The 27572-nt window shown below is 39.5% G+C and overlaps 1 protein-coding gene across 7 annotated transcripts in view; it reads left to right on the forward strand.

The window, feature by feature from the left end:
• Positions 1–27572, forward strand: part of LOC143228768 (fat-like cadherin-related tumor suppressor homolog) — a 218393-nt gene that overhangs the window by 30350 nt on the left and 160471 nt on the right. For 6 of the 7 annotated variants that reach the window (XM_076460102.1, XM_076460098.1, XM_076460097.1 and 3 more), the window contains one exon: positions 6762–10196. The exons of the other annotated variant lie outside the window; for it this stretch is intronic. In XM_076460102.1, coding sequence (XP_076316217.1) covers positions 6869–10196 — 3328 coding nt within the window. In that variant the 5' untranslated portion in view covers positions 6762–6868. The remainder of the gene's footprint in view (positions 1–6761; positions 10197–27572) is intronic. 7 annotated transcript variants of the gene reach the window in all.

Raw genomic sequence — 27572 nt, forward strand, 5'->3', positions numbered from 1 at the left:
TTTGTAGACTTGTTAAGCGCGAAGCTACACAATAGGCTATCTGTGCTCTGCCCTAAGCGAGTATCAAAACCAGGTTTATTCGCATTGAAGATTATCAGATTTCCATTAGCAAAGCTAATTACGTTTAAAATGCTTTTTTATGTATTACGTATCACTAACAAAGAGAATCGCATTAAATTATTACTGTATTACATGTTATTGACAAACCAATTAGGTTTAAAATATCGGGGTGTTAAGCGTGCCTTAAGAAAGGTAAGCTACTTAACGTTTCAACATTATTAAATGTTTGTTAGTCGTTTGTTTAGTGCAATGGTTTACAATGAGCAAATCGAATTATATTTAAAGTCTATAGTATTAAATATTTGAGTTATAAATGTATTTTTCTTCGGCTTTTTTTCTGGTTAAAAATTAGAAATCTGTTCAACTTTATCACAGAAGTTTCTCAACCTTATCACAGTTTACTTTATTAAAATTACTATTTTATGAATTTCTTTCGACCATCGGAAGTTAAGTCATTGGGTAAGGATACATCAACTTAAGAACAGTGATGGTGAAACGACAATTACACTTTGTAACGGTAATGTTATGGTAGTGTGAGGACAGGTCATTCATTGTTAATCATGTGGTTGTTACGGTAGCGTGAGGACAGGTCATTCATTGTTAATCATGTGGTTGTTACGGTAGCGTGAGGACAGGTCATTGTTAATCAAGTAATTGTTACGTTAGCGTGAGGACGGGTCATTGTTAATCAAGTAATTGTTACGGTAGCGTGAGGACGGGTCATTGTTAATCAAGTAATTGTTATGGTAGCGTGAGGACGGGTCATTGTTGATCAAGTAATTGTTACGGTAGCGTGAGGACGGGTCGTTGTTAATCAAGTAATTGTTACGGTAGCGTGAGGACGGGTCGTTGTTAATCAAGTAATTGTTACGGTAGCGTGAGGACAGGTCGTTGTTAATCAAGTAATTGTTACGGTAGCGTGAGGACAGGTCATTGTTGATCAAGTAATTGTTACGGTAGCGTGAGGACGGGTCATTGTTGATCAAGTAATTGTTACGGTAGCGTGAGGACGGCTCATTGTTAATCAAGTAATTGTTACGGTAGCGTGAGGACTGGTCATTGTTAATCAAGTAATTGTAACGGTAGCGTGAGGACGGGTAATTTTAATCATGAATTCTCAGTATCTGAAATTGTATGGTTTCTGTTTTTTGTTTAAATCATCATAACGAGCAGACATTAAGAACTTGATTTTTGTCAGTTTTATTGAATTACAGTTGGACGGACAATAGAATCTACCGTGTTCAATAATACCTTAGTCTTTCTTTCACGAGAACCGAAACCAAAACCTAATGTGCAACGGAAGGTTACTTAATGAGTCATATTTTATGCGTCGGATTGAAATGCGAAACTGACTGCCAAAACTGATACAGCAGTATGCCTGCGGACTTACAACGCTAGAAAGCAGGTTTCGATAATCGTAATGGTCAGGGCACAAATAACCCATAGAGTAGCTTTGTGCTCAACTCAAAACAAATAACTGATGCAAAACTAATTATATTTTAAACACTCGAGATTTAAGTGAACTTTAGTCTTTGAAGATTGCTAAAAGAAAGACATTAGTTTTATCTTAAGTCATTTTTAAAAAACATGAGCTTTATCTTAAGCCTTTTTTAAAAAAAGAACAGTTTCATTTTGAGCTTTTTTCAAAAAATGGAACATTAGTTTCACCTCGTGTTTTTTTTTTGTAAAATCGCCATAAGCATTTTTTTGTAAAAAGGGAACATTAGTTTCACTTTAAGCCTTTTTTCAAAAAATAAGAACATTAGTTTCGCCTAAAGCCTTTTTTCAAAAAAACGGGAACATTAGTTTCACCTAAAGCCTTTTTTTTAAAAAAGGGAACATTAGTTTCACCTTAAGCCTTTTTTTTCAAATGGAACATTAGTTTCACCTTAAGCCTTTTTTTTTTTAAAAAATGGGAACATTAGTTTCGCCTTAAGCCTTTTTTTTAAAAATGGGAACATTAGTTTCGCTTTATGCCTTTTTTTTAATGGGAACATTAGTTTCGCTTTATGCCTTTTTTTTAATGGGAACATTAGTTTCGCCTTAAGCCTTTTTTTAAAAAAAAGGGAACATTAGTTTCATTAAGCTTTTTTTTTGTAAAAGGAACATTAGTTCATGTAAACCTTTTTTTTTGTAAAAAGGGAACATTAGTTTCGCCTTAAGCCTTTTTTTTGTAAAAAGGGAACATTAGTTTCACCTTAAGCCTTTTTTTTTTAAAAAGGGAACATTAGTTCCACCATAAACCTGTTGGTTTTTTAAAGGCCCTATCACTATTTGTTATCAAGACTAGGCATCAAAACTGAAACTGTAAGTTTGGAGGAAATAATTTTAACATGACCTTTAACCTTTTTATTACCAGCATGAGAATATTATATATCAACATTTAAAATTATTTCATTGCGTATATCTACTATTAGATTAAAAAATGTTTTTTTTTTAATCATTATTATCTTTTGTAAATTTTTGTGGAAAATAAAAATGTGGAACAAAATACACTCGAGTTGTCCATATATGTTGGTACGTATTGTGGCAGTGAGAGGGTTAATTGGAATCGCATGTCTTTACGTGTAGAGATACAACAGAACTACGTGTACAACTGGCACGTGTACTGCGTGTAGTATATGTGAAAACTCGTGTTAACGGCGGAAGGTTTCAGATAAACCTTCACTAATCGCTCGTCTCCCGCCTCCTGTATCACTCCGCCCTTGTTATGTCGTTTACTGACCTTTAGTCATGTGCCTTATCAGCACATGGTATTTCTGCCGATCGTTCATAATTTACCAGGAGAAGGTTGGCATATCCCTACATGGTAAAACGTCTAGACTTAATACAAATAAATGATATTTAGATTGACTTGTTGACTCAAAACGGACTGAAATTGACTTCGAAAAGGGAAAACGACTCTTGTGTTGACAGACTTGTAGACGGATGGTGTTATTGGTGGTCTGCTGTTATCAAGAGATCCTGGTTTGTTTGTTGGTTTCGTTCATAAGATAACTACAAACGAAACTTTAATATCAATCAATCAAACAAACAAAATCATTATTTTCGTGGCATGTTTATCTTTTACAATGATCACAGATACAAATTAAGGCTTTAAAAATCGCCAATCAAAAGTGTAGGGTAGGTTAAACACTAACTTGGCACATTAGGTGGAGATAGATGTGTTCTTGGCAAGCTAGACAACATGTCACATTTCAGGTCACTGACGTACTGTCCTTGTAATGTTATCTTATTTAGAAGTTTTTAGATTCACGTGGATGTGGAACTTGGAATCGATGTTCCTTCTTCACAGTGGTAATCCTGATGAAGGAAGATCCGATCGTAGGAAGCGACTAAATTTTTTGGGTGTTTTTAAAGCTTTTCGTGTTATAGTTTTCACGATAAGGTGATTGAGAAGAGAGAATCCTGGGAAGAATTGTAAGCTTGGTGTATAACTGGAACTCTTTAATCATAAAGATTGGTTGGTTGATTTAGTGTTTTGTGGCACAAAGCAGCTAGGCTATCCGCCTTTTGTTCATTCAGCTTTTACTGAGGGATACTCTGATGAGGAAGAACCAGATAAGAGATGCAGTAATGGAATTGTTTCTTGGTAATGTTGATGTATATGCTTTAACACCTTTCTTCGAGACATGAATTACTTTTACTCGTGGACTAACCATGTTGTAGTTCTGTCACGTTCGTCATTCATCTTCCATATTCTATTTCATAACAGGACTAACAAAGTGCCCGAGTCATTAGTGGCCCAAGCTACAAATCTGAATATTCATTATTTGCGTCCCGTTACTTCAAAATTAAAAAGAAAATCGTGCTCCTCACTTTGGGGCTGTGGGTGTTTTATAAGAAAACGATCATGTTCTATTACTGCCCCCCTTACTGCCCCCCATCCTTCTCAGTGTCACGGCGGTATGTCTGCGGACTCACACCGTTATAAACCGGGTTTCGATACCCGTGATGGGCAGAACACAGATTGCCAATTGTGTAGTTTTGTGCCTCACTTCAAACAAACTATTGGATTTGAGTAGCCCAAGAGTTGGCGGTGGGTGCTGTTGACTAGTTGCTTTCACTCGTTGTTGAGGTTTGTGCGAATAACCCAAACAAACAAGAATAACATCAAAGTTTTGTTCTGATTTCTGAAGATTGGTTATATAGTTACATCCTTAGTTATCGTTTGCATCTCTGTTGTTTTATCTTTAAATGTGAATGCCTTAAGACGTTAGGCTTAAGACCCTGAAAATCGAATTTCGATATCAGTAGTGAGCGCAGTACAGGTAGTTCATTGTGCAACTTATTCATTGTCTTCTAAACACTTTATCGTAAATCAGACGACGTGGTTTCCCTGGTGAATCTGTATACCCTCTTCCAGTTTTCTTATATGCTTGCGAAATTTGATACCTTTATTTGTGTTTCAGCGATTAACGTAGCGACCTCTATTATTTTATATATTTATTTTCCACTTTAATTATAAATTATTTACTGTTTTTTCAGTACTTAATCACATTTCCATATGGTTTTAGAGTTTTTCATTTATTTTTAACTCTAAAAATACTGCAATATGTTTGTTTTACCTAAACTAAGTAGTTAGACGAAGATGATTGACGTTTTGTGAAATACAGAGTGAAAGTTAAGTGGAATGCATAATGACGTCACTAAGACTTATAAAAAAATTACGCTTCACAAATCTAATTCGTATCAGTTTTTGTTTGAGTTAATTTGTTAATATAGATATCTATCTTCTAGTGAGTTTTCGTACGGACTTACAGAGCTAGGGGTTGATTCCGTGCGATGGACACAGTGGATAGCCCAATGTGGCTTTGCTTTCTTAAAACAAACAAACAACCAAAGCTAAGATAGATAACACCTAAACCACTACTAGTATTCCAGTCGACCTTGAAGATTCCTTTATTTTAAGAAAGGATTCGTCGGCACCAGAGGGAATATCAGAATTGGTGCGATTGACACATTGTTTTTAATTTAGCTCTGACGTTTTGGTAATTAGCTCATAAGTAAGTGGAATAAAGTGACATTCGTGGCCAACATTAATTGAAATGATTTATTCCTATGTTATGATTTTAGTTGTAAAATAAAAAAAAAACAACAGGTCCTTAGCCCAAATCACCTAATTTCCGGGGGTGGATCCTAAAGTGAGAGTAAGCGTTTCTTTTACTAGGGTAATTCTGTTTGGTAAAGGATGGGATTTATTTAACTACGCTCCCTAGTGGCACAGCGGCACGTCTGGGGACTCGCACCACTAGAAACCGGGTTTCGATACTCGTGGTGATTAAGGCGCTCGACTCGTAATCTGAGAGTCGCGTGTTCGAATCCCCGTCGCACCAAACATGCTCCCCCTTTCAGCCGTGGGGGCGTTATAATGTTACGTTCAATCCCACGATTCGTTTGTAAAAAGAGTAGCCCAAGAGTTGGCGGTGCGTGGTGATGACTACCTGCGTTCCCTCTAGTCATTCAAAACAAATAGATACTCGTGTTGGGCAGAGCACAGATAGCCTATTATGTAGCTTTGTTCCAAACAATCAATATTTAACCAGTGCTTGTATGGCACTATATTTTTTTCCCCTGTATCACTAGTTTCATTATTCAAATATTTGTTAAAAAACAAAGAGAGAGTTCATTTCTTTTGTTAAATCATCCGCGGAGAAGTTAGACCTTTATCACTTTGATAACGAGGCTTAAAAGACTTAGTTTAGATTTTCTGTTGTGACAATCAAAAAAGGATCCGAATTTCCAGCCAATTCTAGTAATTACCGTACGAGCTTTGCTGGTGGTGGTTTTGTTGTTTGTTTTTGAATTAAGGCCCGGCATGGCCAGGTGGTTAAGGCACTCGACTCGTAATCTGAGGGTCGCGGGTTCGAATCCTCGTCACACCAAACATGCTCGCCCTCCCAGTCGTGGGGGCGTTATAATGTGACGGTCAATCCCACTATTCGTTGGTAAAAGAGTAGCCCAAGAGTTGGCGGTAGGTGGTAATGGCTAGCTGCCTTCCCTCTAGTCTTATACTGCTAAATTAGGGACCCGTTAGCACAGATAGCCCTCGAGTAGCTTTGCGCGAAATTCCAAAACAAACAAGTCCACTGTGCCAATGGGGGGGCATTCACTAATTAAATTATATGAACATGAGACCTAAAGGCCTAGAAAGTAACGCAGATCTAAGTTCACCTGTTTTAGTATCCTGTTTTATTTTGCTGTTGTTTCCAGACCTATGCTCTGTTGAATTTTGCTAAAATCTTCATTCAATGGGACATTTCTTCATTACTTTCAGGTAATTTTGAATCAAAGAATGATTGAACTGAAGAGTTAGTGTTTTTTTTTTGTTTTTGGCGTAGCTTGTATATTTGCTTTCATGATTTCTGTTCCACAGTTTGGCATTGTTGTGTTGGCCCCGCATGGCCAAGTGTGTTAAGGCGTTCGACTCTTAATCTGAGGGTCGCGGGTTCAGCCGTGGGGGCGTTATAATGTTCGATCAATCCCACTATTCCTTGGTAAAAGAGTAGCCCAAGAGTTGGCGGTGGGTAGTGAAGACTCGCTGCCTTCCATCTAATTTTGCAGTGCAAAATTAGGGACAGATAGCCCTCGAGTAGTTGTGCGCGAAATTCAAAAACAAATAAACAATCATTGTTGTGGTTACAAGTTATTTGTGATTGTGGGTCTTATTAACCAAAAAAAAATTTGATTTTTCGTTTCAGGTTACTATGGGAAACGTGGAAGTAGCAAGGCCGTAGCCGTGTCAGTTGCATTCTTCTAGAATAGCCAAATTCTGCCGTCTTGAGGCCAATTTGGTCAGTGGTGAAAAATGGCCTTTACCCATCTCTCCTTCTGGATTCTGATTCTCGTGTTGACCTGCGTGGTCAGTGGCTTTGACGAACACCAATTTACGCAGTCGGTGTATAATGCGACAATTCCTGAAAATGTGGTTGGTAGAGTTTACGTTAGTTCTTCTGTTAAAATGGGAATATTTGTTACGGATTCTCAACTGATTGTAAATTATAAAATAATAGAAGGCAACGAGAAGAACTTTTTCAAAGCAGAGGAAGTGCGCATTGGGAACTTTTGGTTTCTACGTATTCGGACAAGAACCGGAAGTGACGTTCTCAACAGAGAAAATATTGACCATTACGTTTTAACGGTGAAAGGAGTGGTTAAGATGAAGTCGAAAGCTAAAACCTTTAAACAGAAAGCTGTAACCCAAGTTAATATTGAAATATTGGATAGGAACGACCTAAACCCATTATTCCCTCCCGACAGTGACGTATATCACGTCACGATTCCCGAGAACACTCCACTTTACCAGAGCATTGCCAAAATTGAGGTATATGATTCAGACGTAGGTGTTAACGGAGAGGTTTATTTTAGTTTCGAGAGCCCCACGTTTCAGTTTGCAATCCATCCAACAATGGGAACCGTCTCTTTAACCCGCCCTTTAGACTATAAGAAACAACAAGAATACGAGCTAACCATCGTGTCCCAGGACAGAGGACCCAAACCACGAGCTGGACGGATAATTGGAGTGAGCACTGCTTCCTTAAGGGTTACCGTAACGCCGGTAAACCATCATGCCCCAAAAATATTCGTAAGGCATTTCTCGACAGTGATGGAAAGTAACATTCCTGATATTTACGCCATTGTTCACGTCACTGATGATGACATTGGGGATCACGGGGAGATCCAGAGTTTGGAGATCGTTGATGGGGATCCGTATGGTTATTTTGGAGTGACCAGTGGAGAAACGCCAAACGATTTTAATATTCAGAGTACCAGGTTTTTGGATCGAATGAGGGATCCTGCCGTCTTTAATCTGGCTCTTAAGGCCACCGACAGGGGGACTCCCCCTAAATCGTCTGTTAAGATGGTCACAATTCAGGTAACCGATACCAGTGATCGTCCACCAGTGTTTGAGAAACGGAATTATCACGTGGAGGTCGAAGAGGTAGCACCTATTAATACACCAGTTTTGGTGGTCAAAGCTCAAAATGGAATACAAACAACACAGATGAAATACAGCATAGATAGTGGGAACGAAGAAGAAGTTTTCAGTATAAACCCAATAACAGGCCTGATTGCAACCGTCAGACTTCTGGATCGAGAGACGAAGTCTAGGTATGTACTTTCTGTTAGCGCCGCATTGGAAGATTCCAAGAGGAACAGAGAGAAGGGAACGACAATTGTGAACATAACCGTGTTAGACGACAACGACAACGATCCCTTGTTTAATTCGTCTTCAGTTGTTACTGTTCATTTTGATGAAAATAGGCCTATTGGAAGTGTGGTGTATACGGTTCATGCTGCAGACTCTGACGAAGGAGAGAATGGTTACGTCTCCTACAGTCTCGCAAACATTGATCCCGTACCGTTTAGCATCGACCATTTTTCGGGAAAGATAAAGGCAACAGATATCTTGGATTATGAAACTATGAAAAGGGAGTATCTGCTGAAAGTGCGCGCGTCAGATTGGGGTTCGCCGTTCGCACGAGAGTCCGAAATTTCGGTCCGAGTTCTTCTAAATGATGTAAATGACCACAGACCTCAGTTTGAGAAGGTGGACTGTAAGGGCTACGTGTCTATGATTGCAGCGGAAGGAACAGAGATTCTTACACTGTCGGCTCTGGACTTCGATGCTGGTAGTATTGTCAGCTACCGGATGGTGCATCCGGATGACGACTCCTGTTTCCAGTTGGATACCGTGACTGGGGTTCTGTTTCTAACTTGTGATCTGACTCAACAGAAATTCAAAGACAAATATGTTAATGTCTCGGCAACTGATGGACAACATTTCGCTGACGTCATGTCTCTTCACATAAAAGTGATGAGTGAGGCCTACGACCGCCAGATGGGAAACATTCAGGGGCGGAGGCTGGTCAATAAGGATGCTCTGGTGGAATGTCGAGATGTGGGAGTTGTCGAGAGGATGAAAGAACAGATGGAGCTGGGGAAAAAGAACAACAAAATGAGGATGGAAGTTACGGAACCAACCCCTGCGAGGTACGTCGACAATTTCCATGATCCGCAGTTCCTGAAAGGGTTACCCACGGAGATAGAAGTGGAGGAGAACCTACCGATTGGTACTAGAGTTTTGACCCTGAAAGCAGAAGACCGAGATCACGGATATAACGGAAAGCTAGTTTACGTTATTTCTAACGGAAATGAAGACAGCAGCTTTAAAATGGATATGTATACTGGAGAGCTCGTGGTGATGGGGGAGATTGACAGGGAAAGACGGTCTAAGTACGTTTTGAATATTTCAGTTTTCGACCTCGGTCAGCCTCCAAAATCTGCTTCTAGGACACTGGTTGTGTATGTCCAAGATACGAACGACAATGTTCCTGTATTTGAGAAAGCCACCTATGATTTTCACATCAAAGAGAACTCTAAGAACGGAACCAGCATTGTCCGGCTTCGTGCTTCGGACATGGACAAGGGTTTGAACGCCAAACTCTATTTTTCACTTGACTCGGACACTCGGGATTTTCGCATTGACCACGAAAGCGGTCTTCTGACAGTGAACGGGACACTTGACAGGGAAAAAATAGATCATTATGGTCTCAGGGTTCGCGTGTCAGACTCGGACATTGACCATACCCTTTCGTCCGTTACAGTTGTTAACATTTGGGTGTTAGACGTGAACGATTGTCCCCCAGAGTTTAGCTCTCGCCAGTTTTTGGCGAGGGTTAGGGAAGATCAACCCGTTGGATCTGTGGTGATGATTCTTTCCGCGCATGATCCTGATCTGTCAAATGGTGGTATAGTTCATTACGAACTGGAGGGCAATGACACCAGTACTTTCCAGATCGACCCAGAAGTGGGCGTGGTCAGATTAGCTGGTCCTTTAGACTTCGAAAGCCGACCAATTTATAATTTGACCATTGTCGCGCGTGACATGGGAAATCCCCCACTGTCGTCGAGTGCTTCTCTCCTGGTGGAGGTGGAAGACGTAAATGAAAATGAACACGCACCCACCTTCTCGAATTTCGCGGAGGAGGGAAAGGTTCGTGAGAACCAACCAGCGGGGACCTTCGTGATGCAGGTGAAAGCTGAAGACGAGGACCCAGAGGGCCTGAATAACAAAATAACCTACTTCATCAGGGGTGATGATGGAATGGGCATGTTCTCTATTGATGATCAAGGTAAGTGAGAGATGCACGTGTTTTGAAAACTAGATGGTGGATAAATAGCTAAATATATACATTCTTCTTGTCTTTGGTACTGAAGGAGGAAAAAAACCCTTTGAGAAATTAACTTTTTCACTTCATGTGTGTGTGTGTGTGTGAAGCTGCTAAGTCTTGTAATGTATGACAGACAGGTATTACGAAATTCCAGTCCCAACGGTAAGTCCTCGGATTTACATCGCTTAAAATCAGGGGTTCGATTTCTTTCGGTGGACTCAACAGATAGCCCGATGTGGGTTTGCTATAAGAAAACACGCGCACGCAAGATTCTAGAGTTTAATATTTTTAGTACCAAACTTTTCAAGACTAAATCAACACCTGTGTGGTTTGTCATGTATGTGCCCATGAAAGCTCTCTAGAATATAATGCATATGTGCCCATACTAGCGAAAACATTTTGCAATGCATTTTTGTTTGTTTGATAGTTTGAGGTAGAGCCATCTAGTGGGATTTACTCTTATATAAGAGCTACAAACTTGCTCTCGAGAATTTGCTCTAAACTGTTATCAATGTTTTAATCATTTTAATAACATTAATAACTTAACAGGGTTGTACAGTGGCAACGAATATTCTGGTCTTTCTTGGTATCCTTTTAAGTTTGTATAATTGTGTTGTAATAAAACATTAAGTCTTAGAGGTTAAGGCGATTGTGAGTCTGTTAAAATAGAACAGTAGATGGTAACTTGTTAAAATTTGATTTTCAAATCGACAGATATTTTGAATTTGAGTTGGATAGTGATTCGAAGATTGGATTGATGGTAACTTACAAAATTTTGTGGAATTTAAAAAGTTCGCTTACCCACGTTCTTCATTTTGGTTTTTTTCTTTTAATTTTGCCCATAGCCGCACGAGGGCCATCTGCGTTAGCCATCTCTAATTTAGCAGTGTAAGGCTGGAGGGAAGTCATCACCAACCATCGTCAGCTCATGGGCTGCGCTTATTCAAGTTCATGAACTTTCACCCTAAAGTTTTGCTCTTTAAGTCTGTAAATACTTATTGTGATATTTATCGGTTGTAATTATTATAATTTAGTGTTTGTTAAGACTTTGCACGATGTGTTTTTGCTAACAACGTAATGTATACTGACTTTAAAACAGTTTTAAGTTCCGATTGTTTCATGGAAAGCTCAACAAAAATGTTTGTGTATGTGAACACACACACACACACGCGCGCGCGCGCACGTTTCATATTTCGCTCAAAGTCGCAGCATGATTATCTCTGGCCCAAACTGTACCTAATTTTGAACTGATGGGCGAAAGCGACAAGTCACTTCGTGATTAATTGAATTGAGGGAATTGGCTGTCGCACCTATAACGCGTTTTTGTGGATTTGGGTCGCGAACGTTTATTACTAGAATTCACAGTCCTATCACGCTAACCCTAGGACGGCTCGGCATGGCCAGATGGGTTAAGGCGTGCGACTCGTAATCTGAGGGTCGCGGGTTCGCTTCCCCGTCATACCAAATATGCTCGCCTTTTCAGCCGTGGGGGCGTTATAATGTTACGTTCAATCCCACTATTCGTTGATAAAAGAGTAGGCCAAGAGTTGGTGGTGGGTGGTGATGACTAGCTGCCTTCCTTCTAAACTGCTAAATTAGGGACGGCTAGGGCAAATAGCCCTCGAGTAGCTTTGTGCGAAATTCAAAACACAAACTAACCCTAGGACACGCTCGGCCCGTGTGTGTATGTGTGTTAGCTTAAAGATGGAAAAAGGCTTTTGTGGCTGGTTTGTTGGAATTTAGAAATGCTAAATTATATTAAATATTTCTTTTGGAACAGGATATTTCCGTGGCTTCTGTCGCATCTTTTGACCATAGCATTCTGGTATGGACCAAATACAGTCGTGCTTATTTTATTATTCCAATAACTAATTGTTATTCTGCCACTGTTTACTGATTCTTACAACCAATATCATCCTGTTTGGTATTGCGCTTCCTCAGTCTGTACGTTCCTTGTGAGAGATTAACGTAAGTTTTTTATCTCTAACAGTGGGCCGGTTTCGATCGTTAAGATTACGTTTTACCTCGCAGTCCTTTTTCCTGTTTTATTTTAAGATCACTCATTATTAACTTGCGCAGGTTTGTTAAACATGACGTCACAAAACGTCAAACTTCTGAAACACAGTATACGTTTGTTATCACAAGCAGTGAACGTGGCTATTCAAAACATTCTCACATTCGTGTGTTTATATTTCAGAAACATGCGGTTGATAAGTTGAACAATCAGGCCCTGAACAACAACTTCCCTTCGTTTATCATAAGTTGAACAATCAGACCCTGAACAACAACTTCCCTTCGTTTTTCATAAGTTGAACAATCAGACCCTGAACAACAACTTCCCTTCGTTTTTCATTAGTTGAACAATCAAGCCCTGAACAATAACTTCCCTTCGTTTATCATAAGTTGAACAATCAGACCCTGAACAACAACTTCCCTTCGTTTATCATAAGTTGAACAATCAGATCCTGAACAACAACTTCCCTTCGTTTATCATAAGTTGAACAATCAAACCCTGAACAACATACTTCCAGCTTCCCTTCGTTTATCATAAGTCGAACAATCAAACCCTGAACAACAGCTTCCCTTCGTTTATCATAAGTTGAACAATCAGACCCTGAACAACAACTTCCCTTCGTTTATCATAAGTTGAACAATCAGACCCTGAACAACAACTTCCCTTCGTTTATCATAAGTTGAACAATCAAACCCTGAACAACAACTTCCCTTCGTTTATCATAAGTTGAACAATCAGACCCTGAACAACAACTTCCCTTCGTTTATCATAAGTTGAACAATCAAACCCTGAACAACAGCTTCCCTTCGTTTATCATAAGTTGAACAGTCAGACCCTGAACAACAGCTTCCCTTCGTTTATCATAAGTCGAACAATCAAACCCTGAACAACAGATCATAAGTTGAACAATCAGACCCTGAACAACAGCTTCCCTTCGTTTATCATAAGTTGAACAGTCAGACCCTGAACAACAGCTTCCCTTCGTTTATCATAAGTCGAACAATCAAACCCTGAACAACAGCTTCCCTTCGTTTATCAAACACACTTGAAATCGAACACGTTCAGAAATAACCGTTACTAATAATACAATATACGATCGTTTTAAATAGAAATACTTTCATGTAATTGAGATATTGGTATAGTGAACCTTTCTCACCTCTGTGTGGTTCAGTGTGAACAAATGCTGCTCCGATCGTCTTTAGTTTTATATTGATCAAATTTGGTGCAAGGATTGAGTGCTTTTTCCCTTCAAGGACCAATTTATTAACCTTAAATGAACTTGAAAGTCGTAAGTCACACTGAAGGTCAGTCGCTTTCACTACAATGTTAGCTAACTGGGATTTTGAGAAATAGTAAAAAATGGATAAAAAAGGGAGACAGAAATGTAATCTTGTTACGTAAATCTACGTTATTACTTTTTTATGGTGGAGAACTGCGTGGTACACATCTTAGCTTGATTACTGTAAACTCAAAACATTGGTGAAGAGAGGGGGGTTGCACACATATTGCCTTTTTAGTTTTCTGTATCCAGTCCAAATGTTCAGTTCTTTGTCAGTTTCAGTCACCTGTCTGTAGCTTGTGGCTATATTACTTCGATGATGAATTTTAAATCTAGTGATGAAACAGTGCCTTTTGTTCTCATTAATCAACTACTGATAAGTTCTCATCAAATGTAAGCTAATTATAAAGATTGGAACTAACACGTGATCTATACGTCAAGGAAACTGGTATTACAAAGTTACTGGAAGTGCATAATTTGCGAATCTATTAATATGAAGGCTTAATGAATCATCTTCTGAGTATGGGCGCGATTAAGTGTTAACTACACTTACCAGAAGGTTCAGACAGTTTAGAGAGATTTACTTTAGTCCTAAGTTACTGGTGTAAAATAACATTCATTATTGTAAAAATGATTGATTTTGTTTGTCTTTTGTTTAGCGCAAAGCTACACAATGGGTTGTCTGTGCTTTGCCTACTACGGGTATCGAGATCCGGTTTTTAGCATTATAAGCCTTCAGATTTACCTTTGAGCCACCAGGCGGACAGAATTATTAGTAATAATATTTATAACATTATATAGTAATGAAACTGGCTTTCAGATAAGATGATATTATTTCAGTATTTATTTTGCATTACTGATCCAGTCCTAGCAATTGACTATTTGCTCGAGTTGACCTGTAAAATTGTTGACGCGTTGTGGACATTCCAACAACAATGATAGATTTATGTGGTAAAAAAATTCGATCGTGTTCCCGTCTATTAGTCCGTGAGATATCTGTTTGGCTTCATTGTTAAAGTCTCGTATACACTACACTTAAACGGTTTCACCAGCAGCAGTTGTTGATGCTGCTATTGGACAAAACTTCGCTGTGACAGCTTTTGTTATAATCGTGTCTGTCAACATATCGAGCCACAACTAGGACATTGCTAAACAAGGTGTTTCTTTCCGTATGCAGTACCAAAACGTGTACCAGTCATCATGTATTTTATCATATAGTGTTAATTATTTGACAGTGTTTCAGAAAACGATGTGATTTTTATTTACACTTGAGGGTGTGGTGAGGGAGGACTTACTCATAAGGTTATGTTAGACAACTTCGAAGGGCGTTGAAAAAGTAGTTTTAAATTAAAAATATTTTAAAAATTAAACCTCCCTGTACCATAAATGATTATAATGTCAGTTTACTTTGTTTTTTGTTATTCTGTGAACGTGCCCTAGTAACAGGAAAAACGTTGGTAAATTGTCCAAGTAAAACTGGCGTTAAATGGAAGTATTCTAATGAAGTACATGTATCTTTTGAGGTAGTAGTCCCACACATTCAGTTTAGGATGATAAGTGACCACCACCGAACGTGAATTACACTCTTCTAATTGTTGAAAATATCTAAGGAGCTAATTTAGGAATATAATTAAAAATATATATATATAATAGGCCTAATATAATGTCTTATCACAAATATAGTTAATTATGCGGACAGATAATTATCAACAACAAAATGTCAGAAAACTGAACAGCAAAGAAGTGTTGGGATAAAATTTCTTAACTCAGTAAAAGGAAAATTTGTTCAGCATTCTGAAAGTGCAAGTTTGAAAATAGTAAGTGGTTATTACGTAATCGGGATTTTTTTGTTCACGTTAAGCCTAACGAACGACGTGCGAGATTTTTTGTTCACGTTAAGCCTAACGAACGACGTGCGAGATTTTTTGTTCACGTTAAGCCTAACGAACGACGTGCGATTTGTTAGAATAAAGAAATTTAATTTCCCAAATTTTGTTTGAGGCCATCTCAGAAATGTTTTATTTGTTTGTCTCTAAGTCTGTTTTATATTATTTGTGAACATTGTTGTTAGAGGCGCTTCGGTTTAAGTCTGTGCCCCTGAAATCCAAAGAATCGCTAATAGAAATTAAGACGATACAATTGGTCTCTGGCCTTTACTGTCGTGTTCGTAGTGTCTTCTGACTGGCATTGTTCAAGTTTCGTGTAAAATTATACAAGGTTTGATAAACAGACAGACCTTTTATATATATCACGTGGCCCGAGTGATGTGATTATAATTAAAGTGATGGTGATTTAAATGATGTTATTTGTTGGGACAACGAGGGGACATTTTTAGGAAACTCGTGTTTATCTAGGGACATTCTCAGGAAACTTATTTGTATGTAGCCAAGTAAGAGAGAGTGAGAGAAAAAGTCATTAATGTTAAATCATATAAGATTAGTATAGATAACACCAAATCATGACAAGCTGCTCGAAATAGTTATCTGACCGTCCATTGATGGGGAGCTTATGAATCAATTTTTTTTTTTTCCCTTCACCAAACACACCTTAAGGCGCTGAAAGTTTAGAACATAGATCTTAGGAGAAAGCTAGACAGTCTTACCCCTCAACTCCCATCTCTTTCCATTTTTTATAAAAAGAAATGAATAAAAGATATTTGAACTTTTCAAAGGGGAAGAAATAATTGGTTCATGTATCTCATTGTTTGGAGACTTTAACACAAGAGTTTTCAAACTTTCTTGGTACAGATATGGCAGTCTGACTGAGAACTGGCGTTATACGTTGAGTGAAAACACGTGTGTTTTTCTAGAATATATAAAATGTAAAAATAACCGCTCATAAAGATCTTTTCTACGTTAGTGAAAAAGGAAGAATACGATTTGATGTACAATATTATCCGAGAGGTATTATACGTTTGGGAAAAGCACGTGGTTTCTACTATACATTTTGTTGGTTTTTTTGTGAGCAAACTAGAACAAACGTTTGGTTGACTTCCAGCTGGAAGATGCCAACAAACCAGGAGCCTATACAAGAATAGTGTACGGCCTCGTTTAGCTAACATGGGTGGTTTAAGTAGCTAATCAGCCTGCAAAAATTAAACGATCCTTAAAACAAGGTAGTGGGTAACACCAGTAGGTGTGAGGGTGTACAGAGTTAGTACGTGTGACAGGAACTTTGTAGCTTGTAGGACTACGTGCTTAGTTGAAATCAATTAGAGGTTGGCTTGTAAAGTTTCGGTTAGATGTTATTAAAACGCCTTCTGAAAGTAGGTAAAGGTTATAGGAAGAGGCGGACAAGCCTTCACGAGGCGAAGTATTCTGTCAGCATTATTAGAGGTATAAAAGTTGGAGCTTCAAGGCCGTTTTTCGCCTTTTTTGGTACGTCCTAATGTGTTAAAATGTCCAACACCACTGTGACACCAAAACACCACATTTAGAGTGGTCCTTCAACACTGTGGCACCAAGGACAACACTCTGTGGCACTCATACACCACATTTAGAGTGGTCCTTCAACACTGTGACACTCATACACCACGTTTAGAGTAGTCCTTCATCACCGTATTATTCTAATTATCTAAACCTAATCTCCACAACAAAGGTAAACTAAATATACAAGTTTGACTTCTAACCTTTGACAGTGAGAAGTTTATGTTACTTTTTGCAAATCGTGTTTAAGGTTTTAAATTTTCAAGAATATGTTGAATAGACAGTTTAATCTTATGTCCCAAAAGTTAAAAAAAAAATGCTGTTATGTTTAGTTATACTAGTTAGTTATAAAATAATCGAAATGTGGCTCGTTCTTTTTCCATAGTTATAATTATTCTAACCCGCATTGTAAAAAAATCAGTTTCTATTCGTCGATTTTCAGATAAAGTTTAAAAGGTGACAATGAAACATAGGTACTAGTACCACATTATATATCATGACTGCTTTTGATGTATGGGTTGGATTGTACAAGTCCCTGGACGACACGAGTCTTGTAATGATTTATCGCATGCCTCAAGGTAAAAACAAAATTCTTGAAAGGCAATTAAACTGTGGCCTCAAAGCGCCATCTAGTAGCTGGAAAAATTTGCTCGGCACATTCCGGAGAAGTAACGTTATGAAATATGTTTATTTGAGTCTTCTTTAACTCAAGTGGAGTAACAGTGAGAAACGAAGGAAACCACTAATAATTGTGTGTTAATGAAAGTTGGCTCAAGTTTTGTACTTTTTTTCATACAGATTTTGGTCTGAGAGAGTCTGCCAACTTGCTCTGTATGAAAAGTCCCATGCTATGAAAGCACAGATTATAAGTAGGGTTTATTAAGAAAGGGAACGATGTATAGTTATTTTCAGTATTTTTTGTGGTATAATATATATTGGTATATCAATGAGGTACTGCATTGATCCATACCGTTAAAAATAAAAAAAAAAACGTTTTCCTACACTCAAAGCCACGAGGAGGTACACGGGAGAGGGACATTTGTTACAGTCAAAGCCACGAGGTGGTACATGGGAGAGGGACATTTCATACAGTCAAAGCCACGAGGAGGTACATGGGAGAGGGATATTTCATACAGTCAAAGCCATGACATTTGTTACAGTCAAAGCCACGAGGAGGTACATGGGAAAGGGACATTTCATACAGTCACAGCCACGAGGTACATGGGAAAATGACATTTGTTACAGTCACAGCCACGAGGAGGTACATGGGAGAGGGACATTTCATACAGTCAAAGCCACGAGGAGGTACATGGGAAAGGGACATTTGTTACAGTCAAAGCCACGAGGAGGTACATGGGAGAGGGACATTTGTTGCAGCCAAAGCCACGAGGAGGTACATGGGAGAGGGACATTTGTTACAGTCACAGCCACGAGGAGGTACATGGGAAAGGGACATTTCCTACAGTCAGCCACGAGGAGGTACATGGGAAAATGACATTTGTTACAGTCACAGCCACGAGGAGGTACATGGGAGAGGGACATGTCATACAGTCAAAGCCACGAGGAGGTACATGGGAAAGGGACATTTGTTACAGTCAAAGCCACGAGGAGGTACATGGGAAAGGGACATTTCATACAGTCACAGCCACGAGGAGGTACACGGGAAAGGGACATTTCACAGTCAGCCACGAGGAGGTACATGGGAAAATGACATTTCCTACAGTCAGCCACGAGGAGGTACATGGGAAAATGACATTTGTTACAGTCACAGCTACGAGGAGGTACATGGGAGAGGGACATTTGTTACAGTCACAGCCACGAGGAGGTACATGGGAAAGGGACATTTCCTACAGTCAGCCACGAGGAGGTACATGGGAAAATGACATTTGTTACAGTCACAGCCACGAGGAGGTATATGGGAGAGGGACATGTCATACAGTCAAAGCCACGAGGAGGTACATGGGAAAGGGACATTTGTTACAGTCAAAGCCACGAGGAGGTACACGGGAAAGGGACATTTCATACAGTCACAGCCACGAGGAGGTACACGGGAAAGGGACATTTCCTACAGTCAGCCACGAGGAGGTACATGGGAAAATGACATTTGTTACAGTCACAGCTACGAGGAGGTGCATGGGAGAGGGATATTTCATACAGTCAAAGCCACGAGGAGGTACATGGGAAAGGGACATTTCCTACAGTCAGCCACGAGGAGGTACATGGGAAAATGACATTTGTTACAGTCACAGCCACGAGGAGGTACATGGGAGAGGGACATTTCATACAGTCAAAGCCACGAGGAGGTACATGGGAAAGGGACATTTGTTACAGTCAAAGCCACGAGGAGGTACATGGTAGAGGGACATTTGTTACAGCCACAGCCACGAGGAGGTACATGGGAGAGGGACATTTGTTACAGTCACAGCCACGAGGAGGTACATGGGAAAGGGACATTTCCTACAGTCAGCCACGAGGAGGTACATGGGAAAATGATATTTGTTACAGTCACAGCCACGAGGAGGTACATGGGAGAGGGACATGTCAAACAGTCAAAGCCACGAGGAGGTACATGGGAAAGGGACATTTGTTACAGTCAAAGCCACGAGGAGGTACATGGTAGAGGGACATTTGTTGCAGCCACAGCCACGAGGAGGTACATGGGAGAGGGACATTTGTCACAGTCACAGCCACGAGGAGGTACATGGGAGAGGGACATTTGTTACAGTCACAGCCACGAGGAGGTACATGGGAGAGGAACATTTGTTACAGTCACAGCCACGAGGAGGTACATGGGAGAGGAACATTTCTTACAAACAAAGCCACAGTGTTGTACACTGAAGAGAAACATTCAGAGACAGTTACTTATTTAACTGTGAGATAGTTTTTTGTTGTTTTTTTAACAAAAAAGTGAATGAAAGATTACTTCTGTATATACATTCACAATAACGAATGTAACTTGAGAAATAATAGTATAATAGTCGTATAGATATTAATGTTGAAAAAACATGCGAGAAACCATCTGGTAATACCGCAAACATGGTTTGCCAGTTGGTATAATTTTGCAACAGAGACGGATATGTTCCTCTTGCAACTTTGGAGAACAGAGTCAGTAACAGATAGTAAGTAGGTTTAATGTTTGGCAGTAAACAATAATTCAGCTATGATACTGGTTTAAGAAACAGTCAAATAATATTTAAAACGGTGTTAAAACATTATTGGAACAAGAGGTGTCAACATCAGTATTATTGTTTTTAACCAACACCTACTCGAACATTCCGTTGTATTTAGCCGTATCTTTAGGCCCAGCATGGCCAGGTGGGTTAAGGTGAGAGTAGTGGGTTCGAATACCGGTCGCACCAAACATGCTCACCCTTTCAGCCGTGGGGGGCGTTATAAAGTCACGGTCAATCCCACTATTCGTTGGTAAAAGAGTAGCCCAAGAGTTTGGCAGTGGGTGGTGATGACTAGCTGCCTTCCCTCTAGTCTAACACTGCTAAATTAGGGACGGCTAGCGCAGATAGTCCTCGAGTAGCTTTGCGCGAAATTCAAAAACAAACAAACAAAATAAAGTTGTTTTGTAAATGTCAGTAAACTTAAATATTTTCAACCTGTATCACTGTAACTGTACCTGTTAGATTAACCTCTGTTGGATTCGTACTCGTTAGATTAACCCCTGTGTAAAAGTATTACTTTTGTCTATGGAAATGAAGGGTGAATTTGCAGGAGACGCTATGTAAATTGTATTTACCGGATGTTATTCATTCTGTATTTCGTGTGGGGGGGAGAGAGAGAACCCAGTTTTTGTATTTGTTTTGTACAGTCTCACCATTCATGGCTATCGAATAATAGCCAATGACGTAATTACTATAATAACCTAACGTGGTACTCCTAGCACGTGCACCATTTACCGAATTAAAGCCAGGACACAGTTGAATGACGTTTTGACTGCGAGTGGTTAGATGGGTGTGGAATGGAATTGTGATAGTAATCCCATGTGGAACGCATCACACAATTCTGTAATAACCAGTAATATTCATTTAATCATGAGTATACAAAGATGTGTGTATATTTAATATAAAAAAAGTACTTGTTTCTGATAAGTATTTAGGTAAAGGTGTTTTTTCTTTCTTTGAAATTGATATGAACCATATATTCTTTAATTGTGCCAGCAAAGCAATCAAATCCTTCCAATTAACGTGTTAAAATGTTAATTTATGCCACTAGGGTTCTTGTTGTTCTTATTGTAACGTGTGTATATTGAAAATTTGATCAGTAGAGGTTAAGACCCACCACGTCAGACCAGTGGAGCATGCGCAGGTTATCACGATAGCGCCACATTGTCTCCCCGGGTGCTTCGATACATTCAGAGCTAAATGTTAATACGTTATTTACCTAACTTTCAAAAACGCCCACTACAATCGGTTGAATATAACTAGTATTTCGGTTGTTATTACCTTGACTGTGTTAGTTGGCGTGTTGACTTGACCACATACACTTTGGAGGTTCTCTGTACGAATATCTTGCTCCCATAGCAGATGACTTGTTAGATGTGAGGACTGTATGAAGCCTAATGGTTAGAGAGCATAGTCTATAAGTCCGATAATTCATGATCCTTGACTTTTAATGGTTAGGGCACTCGATTCACAATCTGAGAATTGCGGGCACGAATATTCGTCGCAGAGAATATGCTCGCCCTTTCAGCCCTGGAGGCTTTATATAGTTATGACCAATCCCACTATTCGTTGGTAGAAGAGAATCCCTAGGATGGGTGATGTTGACCAGCTACGTTTCTTCCAGTCTTTCACTGCTAGCTCAAATAAATAGCCCTCGAGCAGTTTAGCGCGAAATTCAAAACAAACCAAACTTAGACTCGGTGCCGCAGTATGGGGCTGTGGGTGCCTTTAATAATGACGTAAAATTTTTACTCTTTGATCATCAGTAACCACAGGGTTGGCGGTGGGTGATGTTGGAAAGCTTCTTTCTGTGTTGTTTCTCAGTTATGATTAGGGAAAGCTATTTGTGTAGCTTTGTATTGTATTCTCTCTGCTCTGCTGGTGCCATGTCTGAGGACTTTTAACACTAAAACACTGATTTCGATGCTGTTAGTAGCTCACAGACAGCTACAATGTAGCTTTCGTTTAACAACAAACAAACATATGCTTTGCTCCCCACCCAAATGTCACATTCTCTTGATAACACATTATGTGCAGTGTGTAATGGACACTAACACATCAAGTTTTAGTTCGTAAGAATCCACTGATCAAAGAACGAGAATGAACTTATTAATTTCCTGAAATTTCCTGTGTGTTTATTTCAAAAAGTTTCGTCTTTCCAACTGCCACCAGGGGGCAGTAGCCAGAGAACTTCAATCGATTTTATAAACGATTACTGAGGTTTGTGAACAAAGTGGCACATATAAAAATTGGTTTAGATGAATACCAGATGACGTTTATAAGAAGCAATAAATGGATAATTTTTTTTTTATGGCACGTAACCTGTTGAATGAAAGTTTGCAGTTTTATACATGGATTCACTGTTTTCAGAATTGCGCTTCTGTTCTTCTTAATAAAATTTACACCTAGCAGTAAGGCGTAAGGGGTGAACTACCCCTTGAATAACTTCACAGAAGACATTATGACTGTTGTAAAGTTTCAGTGAAGGAATTACTAGGTGATACACTGCGTCGTATGTGATGATGTCTCTTGAAGATTATTAGGTGATACACTGCGTCGTATGTGATGATGTCTCTTGAAGATGACTAGGTGATACACTGCGTCGTATGTGATGATGTCTCTTGAAGATTACTAGGTGATACACTGCGTCGTATGTGATGATGTCTCTTGAAGATTACCAGGTGATACACTGCGTCGTATGTGATGATGTCTCTTGAAGATTACGAGGTGATACACTGCGTCGTATGTGATGATGTCTCTTGAAGATTACTAGGTGATACACTGCGTCGAATGTGATGATGTCTCTTGAAGATTACTAGGTGATACACTGCGTCGTATGTGATGATGTCTCTTGAAGATTACCAGGTGATACACTGCGTCGTATGTGATGATGTCTCTTGAAGATTACCAGGTGATACACTGCGTTGTATGTGATGATGTCTCTTGAAGATTACTAGATGATACACTGCGTCGTATGTGATGATGCCTCTTGAAGATTACTAGGTGATACACTGCGTCGTATGTGATGATGCCTCTTGAAGATTACTAGGTGATACACTGCGTCGTATGTGATGATGCCTCTTGAAGATTACTAGGTGATACACTGCGTCGTATGTGATGATGCCTCTTGAAGATTACTAGGTGATACACTGCGTCGTATGTGATGATGCCTCTTGAAGATTACTAGGTGATACACTGCGTCGTATGTGATGATGCCTCTTGAAGATTACTAGGTGATACACTGCGTCGTATGTGATGATGTCTCTTGAAGATTACTAGGTGATACACTGCGTCGTATGTGATGATGTCTCTTGAAGATTACTAGGTGATACACTGCGTCGTATGTGATGATGTCTCTTGAAGATTACCAGGTGATACACTGCGTTGTATGTGATGATGTCTCTTGAAGATTACTAGATGATACACTGCGTCGTATGTGATGATGCCTCTTGAAGATTACTAGGTGATACACTGCGTCGTATGTGATGATGCCTCTTGAAGATTACTAGGTGATACACTGCGTCGTATGTGATGATGCCTCTTGAAGATTACTAGGTGATACACTGCGTCGTATGTGATGATGCCTCTTGAAGATTACTAGGTGATACACTGCGTCGTATGTGATGATGTTTCTTGAAGATGACTAGGTGATACACTGCGTCGTATGTGATGATGTCTCTTGAAGATTATTAGGTGATACACTGCGTCGTATGTGATGATGTCTCTTGAAGATTACTAGGTGATACACTGCGTCGTATGTGATGATGTCTCTTGAAGATTACAAGGTGATACACTGCGTCGTATGTGATGATGTCTCTTGAAGATTACCAGGTGATACACTGCGTCGTATGTGATGATGTCTCTTGAAGATTACTAGGTGATACACTGCGTCGTATGTGATGATGCCTCTTGAAGATTACTAGGTGATACACTGCGTCGTATGTGATGATGCCTCTTGAAGATTACTAGGTGATACACTGCGTCGTATGTGATGATGCCTCTTGAAGATTACTAGGTGATACACTGCGTCGTATGTGATGATGCCTCTTGAAGATTACTAGGTGATACACTGCGTCGTATGTGATGATGTTTCTTGAAGATGGCTAGGTGATACACTGCGTCGTATGTGATGATGTCTCTTGAAGATGACTAGGTGATACATTGCGTCGTATGTGATGATGTCTCTTGAAGATGACTAGGTGATACACTGCGTCGTATGTGATGATGTCTCTTGAAGATGACTAGGTGATACACTGCGTCGTATGTGATGATGTCTCTTGAAGATGACTAGGTGATACACTGCGTCGTATGTGATGATGTCTCTTGAAGATGACTAGGTGATACACTGCGTCGTATGTGATGATGTCTCTTGAAGATGACTAGGTGATACACTGCGTCGTATGTGATGATGTCTCTTGAAGATGACTAGGTGATACACTGCGTCGTATGTGATGATGTCTCTTGAAGATGACTAGGTGATACACTGCGTCGTATGTGATGATGTCTCTTGAAGATGACTAGGTGATACACTGCGTCGTATGTGATGATGTCTCTTGAAGATGACTAGGTGATACACTGCGTCGTATGTGATGATGTCTCTTGAAGATGACTAGGTGATACACTGCGTCGTATGTGATGATGTCTCTTGAAGATGACTAGGTGATACACTGCGTCGTATGTGATGATGTCTCTTGAAGATGACTAGGTGATACACTGCGTCGTATGTGATGATGTCTCTTGAAGATGACTAGGTGATACACTGCGTCGTATGTGATGATGTCTCTTGAAGATGACTAGGTGATACACTGCGTCGTTTGTGATGATGTCTCTTGAAGATGACTAGGTGATACACTGCGTCGTATGTGATGATGTCTCTTGAAGATGACTAGGTGATACACTGCGTCGTATGTGATGATGTCTCTTGAAGATGACTAGGTGATACACTGCGTCGTATGTGATGATGTCTCTTGAAGATGACTAGGTGATACACTGCGTCGTATGTGATGATGTCTCTTGAAGATGACTAGGTGATACACTGCGTCGTATGTGATGATGTCTCTTGAAGATGACTAGGTGATACACTGCGTCGTATGTGATGATGTCTCTTGAAGATGACTAGGTGATACACTGCGTCGTATGTGATGATGTCTCTTGAAGATGACTATCACTATAATTTTGAATGATACAAACCCTTTTTAGAGGTTCAGAGAGGTCCGGGTCACTTATATCTTTGGAGACCCCTGGCTATAATAAAAAAAAAAAAAATGATAACACGTGAAAGCAAAATAAGACCTTCATTAGCCCAAAATAAAAGTGAACCGTAATTTAAATATTTAGTTTATGTATGTACTTCGCAGCAGCTCTAAGCTAAGATTGTGTATCACATTTTGGTCTGATTGGGAGACACGGAAAACTAACTTCGAAACTTAACAAATACGAAAACATCGACAAACAATTGTCTAAATTTTAGACTCACCCTATGAGTTTTGAGGCCTGGGCCAAATAACACCCCTTCTTCTAATTGGCCCTCTAAAAGTATAATATTGATGTGTTTTAATTTTTTATAACGGATCTTGTTTGGATTAATATTATCTGTTTCCAGCCAAGTTGGTTATGAACACACAGTTTACATTTGGAATAATTCTTTCGCACCGTCAAACGACCGTCTAGTATTAATATGTTTCGATAATTATGATCAGTTTCAGACTGCCTTAATTACTGTTGTAAACCAGGTAACTGCTGTTACGTAACAGGCCAGTAATATTTAACGAAAGTTTCCCAGAACGTGGATGTAACATCATCTCTCTAACCTCCCCTACTTCTGCAACACGATCATGTGGTTTGGCGTGGCCAGGTAGGTTAAGGCGTTCGACTCATAATCCGAGGGTCGCTGGTTCGAATCCCCGTCGCACCAAACATGCTCGCCCTTTCAGTCGTGGAGGCGTTATAATGTGACGTTGATAAAAGAGTAGCCCAAGAGTTGACGGTGGGTGGTGATGACTAGCTGCCTTCCCTCCAGTCTTATACTGCTAAATTAGGGACGGCTAGCGCAGGTAACCCTCGAGTAGCTTTGCGCGAAATTCAAAAACAAACATCCTTGTACTACCAACCAACCCTTTGCAATTTAAAAAATATAACTGTCTAGCACGTGATTACACAGGGTGATATGCATTCAAGCACGTGACGTTGTGTACTTGTTTTGTTTTTTTTGTCATAATCTTCCGTCCGTTTTTTATTTTGATTGATTGTTTGTTTTTTGGAATTTCGCACAAAGCTACTCGAGGGCTATCTGTGCTAGCCGTCCCTAATTTAGCAGTGTAAGACTAGAGGGAAGGCAGCTAGTCATCACCACCCACCGCCAACTCTTGGGCTACTCTTTTACCAACGAAAAGTGGGATTGACCGTTACATTATAACGCCCCCACGGCTGGGAGGGCGAGCATGTTTGGCGCGACTCGGGCGCGAACCCGCGACCCTCAGATTACGAAGCGCACGCCTTAACGCGCTAGGCCATGCCGGGCCACACGAAGTTGAAATTTCAACGATCGTAAAAACTGTTGTTATCTTAAAAGCGGAATTAGTTTACAACATAATAATTTGTATATATTTTTTAAAATATCATATTTTGAAATATGAAGGTATGAATGACGTTAATTGAAAGGAAATAACTAGTTCCTTGGAATTAGGGTTAATGACTTGAGAACGTTAGCAGTGTACTTGAGATTGTCCGAGTCTTAAATAATTTGTAAGCGTTAAACATTGTGTAAACCAGATACTTTAACAAACGTTTAATGGATTCACCACAGTATTTCTTCTTTCCTACAAACTACCAAAACAAAATATTTATTTTTATCCATATTTTATAGCACTATACTTAATTTTCTGGGCTCTTCAGTGGCTCATCGCTCTGAAACTTTGTAACGCTGTAAATCTGATGTCGATACCAGTCTTGGACACAATACAGGCAGCACATTCTATATCCTTTTGCTTACCAATAAACAAGAATAACACTATGCAACAAAATGTTTACTGTTTCTTGTTCCTGGACAGAAAGTGTTATTTTCCAATTGGTTATGCCTAAAGTAAATGGAAAAGACCTATTTTTCTCTTCAAACTTTACTTTTGTGACCTGGGAGCGTATAACGAAAACATGATGGGAGACTATGTTTGGGGGCTGATACGTGAAAGTGATTTACATTACAGTCGCAAATCTCGAAAAACTACTCACTTCTAAACATTTCTGTATAACTGTAGTATGAATACATGTAAATCTTGATTCATATGTTGTTTTATTCAGACCTTATGTAAATGAAAATGTACAAATTTGTCCCTTTTTACATCGAAAATAGGTTAATTTTTAAATTTCATTATCCAGGTCACAGAAGCAAAGTTTGAAGGGAATAATGGCCATTTTCTGTACTTTTACAACATAAGCAAACAACACATA

This window comes from Tachypleus tridentatus, chromosome 10, assembly GCF_004210375.1.
Source record: "Tachypleus tridentatus isolate NWPU-2018 chromosome 10, ASM421037v1, whole genome shotgun sequence".
NCBI classification, from domain to species: Eukaryota; Metazoa; Arthropoda; class Merostomata; order Xiphosura; family Limulidae; genus Tachypleus; species Tachypleus tridentatus.